This window comes from Choloepus didactylus, chromosome 1, assembly GCF_015220235.1.
Source record: "Choloepus didactylus isolate mChoDid1 chromosome 1, mChoDid1.pri, whole genome shotgun sequence".
Taxonomy (NCBI): domain Eukaryota; kingdom Metazoa; phylum Chordata; class Mammalia; order Pilosa; family Megalonychidae; genus Choloepus; species Choloepus didactylus.
In genome coordinates this window covers 142,278,135-142,293,186 of record NC_051307.1, presented here as the reverse complement: position 1 = coordinate 142,293,186, position 15,052 = coordinate 142,278,135, and the positions used below count along the sequence as shown (strand labels likewise).

The window sequence follows — 15,052 nt, the reverse complement described above, 5'->3', positions numbered from 1 at the left end:
GAAACAGAGTTTGAACAGTATGATAAATGAACAAGATTTAACAGACATTTACAGAACATTGTACCCCAAAACAGAAGGACACACAATTTTCTCAAGTGCTCATGGGTCATTCTCCAGGGTAGACCACATGTTGGGTCACAAAGCAAGTCTCAATAGATTTAAAAAGATTGAAATTACACAAAACACTTTCTCAGAACACAATAGAATGAAGTTGGAAATCAATAACAGGTGGAAGACCGGAAAATTCACAAACATATGGAGGCTAAACATTACACTCAAACAAGTGGTTCAATGAAGAAATTACAAGAGAAAACAGTAAATATCTCAAGGCAAATGAGAATGAAAACACAACATATCAGAACTTATGGGATGCAGCAAAGGCAGTGCTGAGAGGGAAATTTATTGCCCTAAATACCTGTATTAACAAAGAAGAAAGAGCAAAAATAGAGGACTTAACTGCTCACCTGGAGGAACTGGAGAAAGAACAGCAAATAACCCCAAAGCAAAGAGAAGGAAAGAAATAACAAAGATTAGAACAGAAATAAATGAAATTGAGAACATGAAAACAATAGACAAAATCAACCAAACCAAAAGTTGGTTCTTTGAGAAAATCAATAAATTGATGGACCCTTAGATAGGCTGATAAAGGAAAAAAGAGAGAGAGAGTGTGTATGCAAATAAAATCAGAAAGGGGAAGGCAGACATAACTACTGACCCTGAAGAGATGAGGGAGATAATGAGAGGATACTATGAGCAACTATATGCTAGCAAACTAGACAATTTAGATGAAATGGACAACTTCCTAGAAAAGCATGAACAACAAAAATTGACTTGAGAAGAAATAGAAGACCTCAACAAACCAATCACAAGTAGAGAGATTGAATCAGTCATCAAAAAACTGCCATCCCAAAAAAGTCCAGGACATAATGGCTTCACATGTAAATTCTACCAAGCATTCAAGAAAGAACTATTACCAATCCTGCTCAAACTCCTCAAAAAAAATTGGAGGGAAAAGTACCTAACTCATTTTATGATGCATACATTACCCTAATACCAAAGCCAGACAAAGATACTGAAAGAAAAGAAAATTACAGACCATTATCTTTAATGAATAGAGATGCAAAAGTCCTCAACAAAACACTTGCAAATCTAATCCAGCAGCAGATTAAAAGAATTATACACCAAGGGGGGTTTATTCCAAGTATGCAAGACTGGTTCAACAAAAAAAGTCAATTAACATAATACACCACATCGATAAATCAAAGGGGAAAAACCACATGAGCATCTTGATTGTTGCAGAAAAGGCATGTATGACAACAGAAGGAAAGATAGAGGATAAAAACTGAGACTGTTTAACTTAGCAAAACCTAGAGTGGACAATGATGTTGATTAAATGTGCAAATATAAGAAAGTTTTTACATGAGGGAGAACAAGTGAATGTCAACATTGCAAGGTATGAAAATGGTATGGTATATGGGGAAAAATACAATCAACACAAACTAGGATCTATAGTTAACAGTAACATTGTAATACTCTTCCATTAATTGTAATAAAGGCAATATATCAAAGTGAATATCAATAGAGGGGGATACAGGGGAGGGGTATGTGATTCTTCTTTTTGTTGTTGTTTCTCCTTTCATTATTTTTTTTTTTAATTCTTTATTCTTTTATTGTTTTCCTCTTTTATCTTTGCAGAAGAAATGTAAATGAACTCATATAGGTTGTGGAGGTAAATGCATAACTTTGTGATTATACCAGGAGCTATTGATTTTTCACTTAGGATGGACTGCACAGTGTGTGAATAAAACTGTTAAAAAAAAAAAATAGAAAGATACAGGTGCTGGAGAAGATGTGGAGGGAGAAATATACCAGTTCACTCTTGGTAGGGAAGTAGAATAGTGCAGCCCCTCTGGAGAGCAGTGTGGTGGTTCCACAGGAGGCTAAGTATAGAGTTGCCATATGATCTAGCCCCTCTGGAGAGCAATGTGGTGGTTCCATAGGAGGCTAACTATAGGGTTGCCGTATGTTCCCACAACCCCATAATTTGATAAATACTTGGAAGAACTGAAAGCAGGGCATTAATAGGCATTCGGACACATGTTTGTGGCAGCAGTATTCATGATTTGCAATGGATGGAGGTATCCCAAGGGTATATCAACAGGTGAATGGTAGGGTGAACTGTGGTGTACACATACAATGGAATACTGAGTGACTGCAAGAAAGAATGAAGTTGTATGCAATTAGGTGAATGAAACTTGAGGATATTACACTGCATGAACTAAGCCAGAAATGAAAGGACAAATATTGTAAGGCCTCACTAATATAAACTAACTGTAATGAACAAATGCTAAAACTTGAATTTGAGAGCACAGGTTATGAGGGGAGAAGGTGGGCAGAGATTGGGCAATTGATGATGCAGGAGTACAAAATGTACAAGGCTTATTGTAAAGGTTCCTAGATTGTAAACTCTTACAGCAGTCACACCTAATCCTGAGTTTTAACTGTTATTTAACAAATGATTATTTGGCATAAAAATTTATCTTCTCTGTAGCACACTATCTAATTTAACCTGTATGGTTAATTTATGTAAACAAAATAATTACATGGAACCTAGAATAGGGAATGAGATTTTGTTATTCTGTACAGGTTAATGTAATACCCTGATACATCCCAGAGAATTTTGGGAAAAAAATAAAAAAATATTTTCAAAGTCCCTTTGTGGGACTGGGGAAAAATCTGGAAATATTAAAATTCCCCACCTGGGAAATTCCTGATAGTCTCGAAATGTTAGGAACTCACAACTTAATAAGTCAAGGGTTCAGTCTTGGGGCTTGCCCTTATGAAACTTACTCCTGCAAAGGAGAAGCAAAGTCCACTTATAATTAGGCCTAAGAGTCACCCCCAGAGAACCTCTTTTGTTGCTCAGATGGGGCCTCTCTCTCAGCCAACATTGCAAATAAACTCACTACCCTCACCCCTATGTGGGACATGACTCCCAGGGCTGTAATTCTCCCTGACAAAGTGGGACGACTCCCAGGGATAAGCCTGGCTCTGGCATCATAGGATTGAGAATGAGTACCTTCTTGACCAAAAGGGGGAAAAGAAATGAAACAAAATAAAGTTTCATTGTCTAAGAGATTTCAAATTGAGTCTTGAGGATATTCTGGAGGTTACTGTTACGAATTATATAGATATTCCTTTTTAGTTTCTAGTGTATTGGAATAGCTAGAAGGTAATACCTGAATCTGTTGAACTGTAATCCAGTAGACTTGATTCTTGATGATGATCGTATAACTATCCAGCTTTTATCATGTGACTGTGTGATTGTGAAAACCTTGTGACTGACACTACCTTTATCCAGTGTATGGGAAGATGAGTAATAAAATAAAAACAAAAAATATATAAATAATAGGGTGGAATAAGGGGTGTGGGATGTTTTGGGTATTCTTTTTTATTTTTATTTTTACTTTTTCTTTAATTTGGAGTAATGAAAATGTTCTAAAATTGATTGCGGTGATGAATGCACAACTGTGATGATACTATGAGACACTGATTGTATACTTTGGATGAGTTATTTGGTGTCTGAATATATCTCAGTGAAATTTCATTAAAAAAAGTTAAAACACACACACATACATGAAAAAGATGACATAAAGCAATAAAATCGAAGCACAAAATCAATAGGAAAAATCAATGAAACAAAGAACTTTTTGAAAGGAACAAGAAAAGTGACAAACTTCTAGGAAGACTGACAAAGACAAAAAGAGAAGAGACAAATTACCAATACTAAGAAAGGAATGGGACATCACTACAAACCCTCCAGATTTCAAAAGAATAATATGGGAACACTGCACACAATTCTAGAAGCAAAAATTTAATATCTCAGATGAAATATTTCAAACAAACAAACTAGCACAATTCACTCAATATGAAATAGCTAATTTGATTAGCCCTGTAACTATTAAGGAAAGTGAAACTCCTCAAAAATAAATCTCCAGGCCCAGTAGGTTTCACTGGAGAATTCAATCAAAATGGTTAAAGAAAAATTCATACTAATTCTACACAATCTCTTCCACAAAACAGCAAAGGAGTAAACCTCCTAAATGCATTTTATGAAGCTAGTATAATAACTATAACAAAACCAAAGACAGATGAGAAAAAGGAAACAAGGGAGGAAGGAAGGAAGGAAGGAAGGTAGGTAGGAGAGAGGAATAGAAAAGAAAGAGAGAGAGAAAGAGAGGGAGGGAGAGAAAAGAAAAAAAGAAAGAAAACTACAGACCAATATCCCTCATGAATATAGACACAAAACTCTTTAACAAAATACTAACAAATAGTATTCTTCAAAATATATATATAGAAATTATGTACCATAAACAAGTTGGGTTTATTCCTGAGATGCAAGACTGGTTCAACATTTGAAAATCCATCCATTGGGAGCTGAAAGCAGGGCTTTCATATTAATAGACTAAAGAAAAAAAAATCACACAATCATCTCAATCAATGCAGAAAAAGCATTTGGCAAAATTCAACAGTCATTCATGATACAAACTCAAAAAACTTGGAACAATAGGGAATTTCCTCAACTTGTTAAGGGCAATCCACTAAAAGCCTGTGGCTAGCATGATACTTAATGGTGAAAGACTGAATGCTTTCCCCCAAAGATTGGGAATGAGACCAAAATGTCCTCTCCTACCACCAATACTTAACATAGTTCTAGCCAGTATAAGGCAAGAAAAGCAAATAAATGGCATACAGATTGGAAAGGAAGAGATAAAATTGTTCCTATTTTCAAATGACATGATGGTCAATGTAGAAAATCCTGAGAATTCCAAAGTAAAATCTGAGAACCATTAAGTGTGTTCAGCAAGGTCAGTTTACAAATGTCAATTTTATTCCTATATACTAACAATAAACACATGAATAATGAAATTTAAAATGCAATATCATTTACAATAGCTCACTTAGGTGTAAATAGATTTACTTAGGTGTAAATCTGTCTAAACATGTACAGGAGTTGTATGCTTAAAACAATACAGTGCTGATGACAGAAATCAATAATCTAAATAAATGGAGAGATATACCATGTTAATGGATTACAAGACTCAATATAGTAAGTATGTCAATACTCCCCACTATACAGGTTTAACAAAATTTCTATCAAAATCCCAGCAAGAGTTTTGCAGACATGAACAAGATTATTCTAAAGTTTACATGGGAAGTGAAAAGAAGTAGAGTCACTAAACAGTTTTGAAAAAGAAGAATAAATTGGGAGCAAACAGTCTACCTAATTTCTAGATTTATTATATAGCTATAATAATCAAGACTAGGTGGTACTGGCAGAGGCATGAAAACATAAATCAATGGAACAGAACACACAACCACAGAAATTACAGACACAAAAAATGTCCCACTGATTTCTGACAAGGCTGCAAAAGCAATTTATGGAGGACAGTTAAACCTTCAAGCAAATGGTGGTAGAGAAAATCAGACATTCAAATTAAAAACAAAATGATCATTGACCTAAATCTCACACCTTATCCAAAAATTAATTCAAAATAGATCAAGGTCTTAAATGTAAAATATACAACTATGACATTAAAATAAAAATAGGAGAGAATCTTTAGAATCTAGTGCTAGGAGAAGAGTTCTAGACTTGACAACAAAGGCACAATTCATAAAAGGAAAAATCAAGCAATTGGACTTCATCAAAATTAATAATATATGCTTTGTGAAAAACTCTGTTAAGAGGAGAAAAAGAGCTACAGACTGGGAGGAGCTATTTGCTAACCACAGATCTGACAAAGTACTAGTATCTAAAATCTATAAAGAACTCTCAAAACTCAACAGTAAAAACACAAATAATCCAAATAGAAAAATGGGCAAAAGACATGAGGCTATACAGATGGAAAATAAGCACCTGCAAAGACTTTCAATATCACTAGCCATTAAGGGAAATACAAATTCAAACCACAATGAGATATCACTACATACATATCAGAATTGCTAAAACACAACACTGAGTGTCAGCAAGGATGTGGAGAAACTTGGATTACTCATAAATTGCTGGTAGGAAGGTAAACTAGTACAGACACTCTGGCAAATGTTTGGCCATTTCTTTAAGAGCTAAATATATCATTACCATATGACCCAGCAATTGTCCTCTAGGAATTTATCCCAGAGAACTGAAACCTACAAACAACCTGTAACAATGCTTATAGAGACTTTATTCATAATAGTCAAAAATTGGAAACAACCCAGATATCCTTCAATGGGTGAATACTTAAACAAACTCTGGATATTGTTATAATGGATTACTATTCAGCAATAAAAAGGAATGAACTACTGATACAGCTAACAACCTTGGTGAATCTCCAGAGAATTATGGTAAGTGAAAAAAATCCCCAAAATATACATAATTTGTAATTCCATTTATTAAAAAAAATTCTTGTAAGAAGAAAATTATAGAAATAGGGAGCATATTAGTGGTTGCCAGGGATTTTGGAGGGAGTGGGGGCAGATGGGAAATGCATATGAGTATAAAACGGCAACATGAAGTATCCTTGGGGTGATGGAAATGTTCTGTATCTTGAGTGTATTGTGTTAATATTCTGATTTTTATACCATACTGTAGGTTTGCAAAATGTTACCATTAAGGGAAACTGGGAAATGCATATCTGAGATCTTTCTGTACTATTTTTTTTACAACTGCATGTAAATCAACAATTATATAAAAATAGAAAGTAAAATTTAACATAAAAAAGAGAATGAGAATAACCACAAATTGGAAATAATTCAAATGCCCATGTACAGATGAATGGAAAACAAATTGTGGTCTATCCATACAATTGAATTCTATTCAACAATGAAAAAGAACAATCTACGGATACAGAAAACAGCATGCCTGTATCTCAGGCATGAATGCTGAGAAAAAGAAGCCAGATACAAAAAAGAGCATTTTAGATTCTATTTATATGAGATTCTGGAACAGGCAAAATTAACAGAGAACAGATGAAAAATTGCCTGGGATCAGAACTGTGTGGCGAGTGGACATTGACTACAAAGCTGCAAAAGGGAATTCTTGGGGTAATGTATGTGTTCTGTATCATGACTGTGGTGATTGTTACAGCATATACATTTATCAGAACTTATCAAACAGTACACTTAAAATGAGTGCATTTTATTGCATGTTAATTATTCCTCGATAAACTTGATTTTAAAGAAAGAGGAAAGAGGGAGGGAATGAGTACAGTTGAGAATCTGGAGCTGATACTGTTTTTGTTTTTTTGTGTGTGTTTTGTGGGAAAGATGTAGCAGGCAAGAAATGTGCCCAGGAATCCCTTTTATGTGGTGTGGCAAGACTCAGAGTAGGTCAGGGCTTGTTAAAAGAGACACTCGAGACTGGATGGTTTTGAAAGTGTCGCTTATGTAATGAGAAGGAATGAGTCTCTAGGTTCGCACAAACAGTAAGTGTGGAAGGCAAGTTCTTGGCAAATACACAAATTTCATGGGCTGGTATACAGGGGCCTGACTTCTGGGATCAGTTTGGCCTGTTAAGCTCAGGGCAAGGCTGAGGACTAAAAGCAGTCCACTAGGTGAGGAAAATGTGGAGTGGGCACAGCAAGCAGAAAGCTCAGAGAAATTGATGTTCACAAGTGCAGGCAGACTACCTGAGGGACAGTTAGGTATTGACTAATGTGACCTGTGAGGGCAGACATCCATGGGCAGAACTGGAATGGTAAAGTCAAGGGGGAGGCCAAACCAAAACAATATGTCTAGAGGAAACTGGGGGGAGGAGTTGTCAGTAATGTGATTAAGGCCAAATGCATGGCAGCATCCTAGAGGAGAAAGCTGGCTCATAAGAAATGGTTGAACTAGGCCAGGAGAGAGCTAGGGAAGGAGGATGTCGCAACATAATTCATGATGCCACTGTCACAGAGCTCAGTGGTGACACTGTGCTGAGACTGAAGCTGATTCCTGATTCCTTTTGAAAGTCTAACTTCAATCTCTCCTAAACTTGACCAGCCAGTCTTGCAGCAGAGAGCTTGTCCACTTTATTAGGTTGGTTTGTCAGCCAATATCTCTGTCCATAATTAGGTCTCCAGACTCTGAACTGTCATTATGGTACAGGACTCTGCTCACCAAGATGCCTAGAAGGTTTTTAAGGTTTTTAAAGAAAGAAGGCTAGACTTTTTAAGTCTTTCTTCTGCCCAACTTTCTTTGGTTGGTTTTCTATGGCTATGCCAACAGGAAGGGGAGTAATTGAGTTATAATGCAGAAACTCAGACATAGGGAATCCAGTCACCAGGTGATCAGTACACAATGGAAACTGAGCCTTATGAATGAGGCAAAGATTCTATAAGGTTAGAGTAAGTCTTGTATGAGTGCTTAGCAATATGGGGAACAATAGTTTGTAGTGTTTGAGTCAGATTGAATCAAATTCAAATCCCAGCACAGTCATTAACTGTGAGAAACTGGGCAAGATACTTAACTTTTCTGAGCCTCAATTTCATCAAAAAAAAAAAAAAAAAAAAGAAGGTGATAATACTGACTTCATCAGGTTCTTGAGAGGTGTCAATGAGATCGTCTGTGTGAAAGAAACAAAAGCAGTAGATTTAGCAATAGGGAGATTATTAGAGTGGAGGAAAAGAAGCCAGAGGGCAGAGGGTTAAGAAAGGAGTATTGAGGAATATTTCATTCTCAGGGGCTTATCAAGAGAATCAGTTGCTCTAAAAGGCCAAGTGGCAAAATGTATTGATTCTGAAGTATGATGATGTTGGGTGTGTCATTGTTTATATTGTTGTTGTTGCTGTTCAAATCTCATACTCTAAAAGTACAAGCAGCCCTTGGTTGCCAGGATGCATTACTCCTGCTGATTTCAAATCCAATTCTGGCAAGCTCGGCCATTCCCCATGGTATTCCTGTTTGCATTCAATACAGTACTCTTTAGGACTTGAAATCTTTTCAGCCTTGTCAAATTCCATTATATGGGATATGGGCACAATAAATCTTAACTTGTACATTGTAATGTTTCTTTCTTTTTACATGAACTTGGTTTTAAAATTAACCATCATAGGTAATAAGATTTTCCTGCTCTTAGATTGAAAGATGTTATCCATAATAAGAAATTCACCACTTTATTTGGTGTTTAATGCCTTAGAAAAAAAAAAAAACTCCTTGTAGATTTCAGAAAAAAATTGAAATAACATTAATAGATTTTTTCCAAACTCATTTGCATGTAAATTTATAAACTATTTCAATGAGTCCATTGTTTCCTACCTATTTACTTCATATCAGAAATATTCAAACATCCCTTTTAATCTGCCAGAAAAGCAAGTAAATAAAAATAATCATGATATTTAATACCACAAATGTCTAGAAGCCTGAAGATTGCTCTCTTCCCATGAAAACAAATATTTGGGGAAAAGCTAGAGTTGATTCTAATTATATGCAAGTGATAGTTCTATGAAACTGCCTAATTACTCCATTTGAGCAATGTGAATTTAACACAATGCATTCAGTTCCATGTTGCTACGATTATGCCTCTCATATTACCTAAAATTTAGCCTGCCTTGTCATGAAAAGTCGTCTTGAATAATTTTCTTTTTCAACTGTTGTTTGTAGGAATATTTGACAATGATTCTTAAAATACTACAGTGCAACCTAACAGCAGGTGAAGATTTTCTTCAGAATAGATTGTAGTGTTAAACAACTACAACATTCCAAATCTATAACAAATAAGAAAGGCTTAAATTGAATTTTTAATTTTTTCTCCAATTATATTTGATGCCATTTATGAAGACCTATCAAATTCTCTGAACACTAATGTGTCTCAGGGTTTTCTGACCTGTGGGGGAATAAAATGCATTTTCTCAAAAATTGAAAATTTTACTTGACACCTATTTGCCTGAAGGTCTGTATGTTTTTAACACCAATATGTAGAATTCTCTGAGAGTTTTCAGCATTATTTCCCTTTTAAAATATTATTTAAAAGATGAGACATTTCAACTCCATTTTAAGAAAGAAAAAGTTTGTTTTGAAAGTCAAAATAGGGAATATTCCAAATTCAGCAAAATCTTTTGAAGATATGTGAGGAGAGACTGATGGGGTGGGAACTTAAGTGGGTCCCACTGTAAATGTCACTATAGATACCTAGGAGGCACAACCACTAGGACTCACGGGTTGCTTGAAAATGGAGAAGAGAGAGAAGGAGCCCTTTAGGCCTCAAGAGACTCCCAAAGTTCTAGCTTCAGCAATGAATGGGCACTTTGATTAACCATTCACCATGCCTGGGAAAAGGACAGGGAATTGATGATTTTCTCTTTTGATTAATTGGACCTGAAAGTGGAACTCTAAAAAAAATATATAATTTTGCATTTTCCAGCTTATTCCTATGCTTTATTTAAAAGTTCCTGGTTATAAATAGAGCAATATTAAATATGCTGGAAGAAATACTCTTTAGAGGACAGTTGAAATTGTCATATGATTGCTAAATATGATTGCTGGAGTCATCTGGTGCAGAATTGGGCCAAATATCTAATTTTGTCAAACAAGGGAATTATATTTTATGCATTCAACAGACAGATTTTGAGTGCCTAGTGTATATGAAGCACTGTTCTAAGAGCTGGTGATAGAAGGGAACAAGACAGAAACAATTCCTCTCTCATAGTATTTATGTCTTCTGGGGGAATAAAAATGATGAGTAGACAATCATGCAGACAAGTTAATCTCAGATAATAAGTGCTAAGAAGAAAGTAAGGTACAGTAAGGAAAGACTGGCTAGAGTGGAGAAGAAAAATATGACAGTATGCCTCTCTGAAGGGTTGGCATTTGACCTGAGCCTTGCATGATGAGAAAGAGCCAGCCACATGGAGATCAGGGGGAAGAGCTTCTAGACAGTGGTACTCCACCCTTTCTGTACAGGGGCACCAATATGGTTGGAAGAAGTGTTAGAGGACTTGCTTGAAGCATCATTTGCACATAAAACACACTGTTTACTTACAGTGCATGTTTATTTGAGATGGGAGAAGCCAATGCCAAGAAACAGGTAGCTGAGTGCACCCCCTTCACAGCCGCCAAGTCACACTAAACTACCAGCAGTTTCAGGCAGAGGGAATAGCAAAAGTAAAATCTCTGAGGCAGGAAATAGCCTGGCTCTCTCAGGGGCAGGCAGAAAGCTAGAAGGGCTGGAAAATGGTGAAGAAACAGAAGAGTGAGTATAAGAGATGGGCTCAGCGATACAAGGGGGCCACATCATGCCAACACTGGTAGACCACAGTAAAGTGATAGGCAGGTCTTCAGCAGAAAGGTGATGGGGGTGTGATTTCTTTTTTATATATTAAATTCTTAAGTGGAGATCTAGTGTGAGAACTTTTATCAGTTGTCACTGATAGATAAACAGTACATTCAGAAAGAAAGAAAAGGACAAGATTTTTTTGGTATACTTTCAATGTTTTTACATGAAATGCTCACCTTTGGGCTTTGTCTAAGTCATGATGCCAAATTACTGTTCATCATTGGCACCTTCAAATATGTGTGTAAAGAGCTAGCCTTTAGAAGGAGAAACAAAGCCTTATCTCAAAATGGCATTTGCTGAAGCTGGATTTTGTAGTTTAACTCATATCCTGAAGAAATGTTCTGTTTGCCACCTATATAACAATGATCATCTTATGACTTGTTGAACTCCTTGTTATTAAGGTAAGATGGAGGAAAAGAAAAATACTATGATTGATAAAGCTCTATGTTTGCCTCAAAACTTTGATAATTCTCTTCCATTAATGGCACCAAATTTCTGTTAGTGTTGAAGTATTTTCTTTGGGGCAATGTACAAATATTAGATTTTAAAACTGTTCCTTGATTTTTACAAATAAGGGGAAACCTTTCATCTGCTCTAGGAATTTCTGATTAGTATGTACAACTAGAGGTATGAATGGCTTAAGAATGTCTAAATGGTTTCTGTATTAGTCAGGGTTCTTGAAACAGAACCAGGATTTAGTATAAGAATTGGCCCACTTGAGTGTAGGGGTGGGCAAATATGAATTCCGTAGGGCAGGCCACGTGCTGGGAACTCTGATGAAGGTTTTTGATGAATTCTCCAAGAGAAGGTGTCTGGTTGAAGTAGAGATGGAAATTCTTCCTTCTGACTGCTGAAATTGCCACTTCTTTTAAGGCCTTCAACTTATTGGATGAGATTTCTCTCATTGTTGAAGACAATCTCCTCAGGTGATTGTACATACAATCAGCCATAGATGCAACAGCTTGATGATTTAAATCCACAAAACAGCCTCACAGTAACAAAGAGACCAGTGCTTACCAAACAACTGGACACCATAACCTAGACAAGATGACACATGAACTAACCATCACAGTTTCCTTACATGAACTTGGGAAAAATATTAGAGAAAAAAAATTTTTTAAGTTGCAGAATCAGAAAATGTAAATATGTGATCAATGAAAGCCAGAGATTTTTTATCTCTTAAAAAAATCCAAACCCCAGTTCCTCTAGGGTTGAAAAGTTTTTAAAAGTGGGGTTAATGCCAAGTATTTGATTTGATTGATTGATTCATTCATTTATTCTACAAACAAGTGCTCTACAAACAATTCTACAAACTACCACTACTTTGGATGATATGCAGAAAATAAAAGTCATTAAAATTGTTGGTCTGTATAATCAAATTTGCTCACAGTCTAGTTGATGAAGCAAAGCAGAAACACATAAAATGTTTACGAGCATGAGAATTAATATAAGCAGTAGAAGAGATGTTGCAAGACAGAACAGGTTTATGAATGCAAGTTAGCACTGCAGATCATTCTGGGTGGTAGAAGCTCAAGGAGGCTGTGTTTTCTGGGTTGGGCTCCCTCCTGTCTGGACATTTTCTCAGTGTACAGACAGGTTTCCGCAGCAGCATACACCTCACTGAGGTCATTAGGGTTAGCATTTACATTCGAACAGCTGAAAATGAATAAATCCCAAGTCAATTTCACCATAACTGTTCCATAACCTTAAAAGGGAATATTTTCTCCCCATAATAAAAAAAGAACTTTCATTTATTCCATGCTCTATTATTTTATCTTTAGTGAACAGACACTTTAAATTGCATACTTGTAAAGTTTCTGAAAGAAGCCTTTCATAAATCCATCATTAGTGTTCTCTTCTTAGCATGACTAGAACCTCCCTCGAAGTTATTTGCTACAGATGCAGGAACACCCCTAGAGAAGTACTAGGAAGATTTATTTTAAAGAATTTTGCAAGCAATTTCTGAACAGTATGCTCAGAGTTATGAATTGCCTAAGAGTGCCTTGATAGTTTCTCAAATTCATATAATGAATTTCCTGTATAATGAAATTGAGAAAATATAAAAGAAAATTGATTTTTTTAAATTGCAGAATTTCAAAGTTACACAAGGGACTGTAAAATTTTCATTTTGGCTCTTCTTCTTCCTCTTCCTATTCCCTTTTTCCCTACGCTCCCCTTTCTTTCCCCTCCTCTTCCATTTATTTTCTCCCCCAGATGATTTATTCCTATAGCCATTGGGGGGAGTCCAGCAGGGTAGGTTTTTGCATCAGCCTCGGGGAGATGCATGGCCCAGATCTGGGTGCCAGAGCCACAGAGGGTTACAGAGGACATCTGCATAGGAATGCACCCTCGCCTGGGGGTGTCAGAGCCTAAGGGGGTTGAAGAGGGTGTCCATAGGTGTGGTTGTCCCGGCATGGCCCAATCAGGCACCAAATAGACATAAAAATAAAAAATGATAGCAAAGGATTATAAACCATTGAATAATACAGGAAACTGTGAATCCATTCAGATATAAATTAGTAAATGCATAAATTGAGTATTTGATGAGGAATGGGCTATTTATATAGTGTCAAAGTGTAGCTCCACAATGTGTATTGATTACAGAAGGGCAGAGTAACTTTACAGTGGAGTAGCCTTGCAGAGATTCCCTTAATTTAGTGATCAGAGCAAACTTCTTTAGCGATGGGACTAATCAGCATTGGGTGCCACCTGATAGGACACAGTGAAGACATAGCATGGCTTCTGGGATGAAATAACATTTATTAAGTAGTCACATGTGAGAGAACCTCTCTATATAGATAGATACGTACTTAAATAGATGTGTATATACATGCAAGTATACATAGTTATAATAATGCAATACTCACCACTCTATTTTAGATACTATTATTATACCTATGTTACAAATAAGTAAGTTAATGAAAGTGTACCCCATCTGCCCATGCCTGTAAATCTCTTTGCCAAGCAGCCTCTTAAGGTAGGTGAGGCAGTTTTAGAATAGCACAGAACCTGGAACATTCAAACCCCTACAGCTTCTGTACCTACCACCCCCAAATCTTTGTGTTCCTAGGAAATCCAGTTAAAAATCAATATCTAAAGAAGCTTGGAAAGAAAAAAAGAAAAGAAAAGAAAAAACCCCAGAAGGACAGCACCAATTCCTTTATAGGTGAGGTAATGAAAGTTCTCATATGGGTGGGGGGTAGGGAGAGGATTATGGGTTGTATTAAACTGAACTTTATGCGTTTTTTTGTTGTTGTTTTGTTTTGTTTTTAACACCATTGTACAAGCGAAATACTTTCCCAAACAACTGTCTCCTTGATTTGCTGACAGGAACCAAGAGAACAGAGGCCCCAAAGCAAGGAACCCGTGAAACCCTCTCTCTCCCCATTACCAAAATTACCTCCATTACTGTAGATTGGGGCAGAGGGTAGCAATGAAGAGAAATATTAATGATCTTTGAAACATCAAGTAAATCTGTCTTTTTCATTTAACTATAATTAAGCTAAAAATGCTAATAATATGACTCCATATTATGACCCATATATAGAAATACATGTATCAGTAATAATTGGTTCATTTTTAAAAATTAGCTTTCTTGGGTTAGTATCCTTATTTTAGACATAGGATTTCTGTGACAAAATTATTCTTGGGTGGAGTAAATTTCAGAGTAGTTTTATTTTACCAATCTAGTCTGAAAAAGAGTATTTTCCCAAGTTGACCTTCAACTAAAATAAATTCTATGATATTGTACTTAATTCC

At 36.0% G+C, this 15,052-nt stretch overlaps 1 protein-coding gene across 1 annotated transcript in view; it reads left to right on the top strand.

Moving 5' to 3' along the window:
* Nucleotides 1-14,732, top strand: part of LOC119525875 — a 42,036-nt gene extending 27,304 nt beyond the window's left edge. The window contains exons 4-5 of the mRNA XM_037824697.1: nucleotides 14,364-14,459; nucleotides 14,624-14,732. Coding sequence (XP_037680625.1) covers nucleotides 14,364-14,459; nucleotides 14,624-14,724 — 197 coding nt within the window. The 3' untranslated portion in view covers nucleotides 14,725-14,732. The remainder of the gene's footprint in view (nucleotides 1-14,363; nucleotides 14,460-14,623) is intronic.
* Nucleotides 14,733-15,052: the final 320 nt, after the last annotated feature.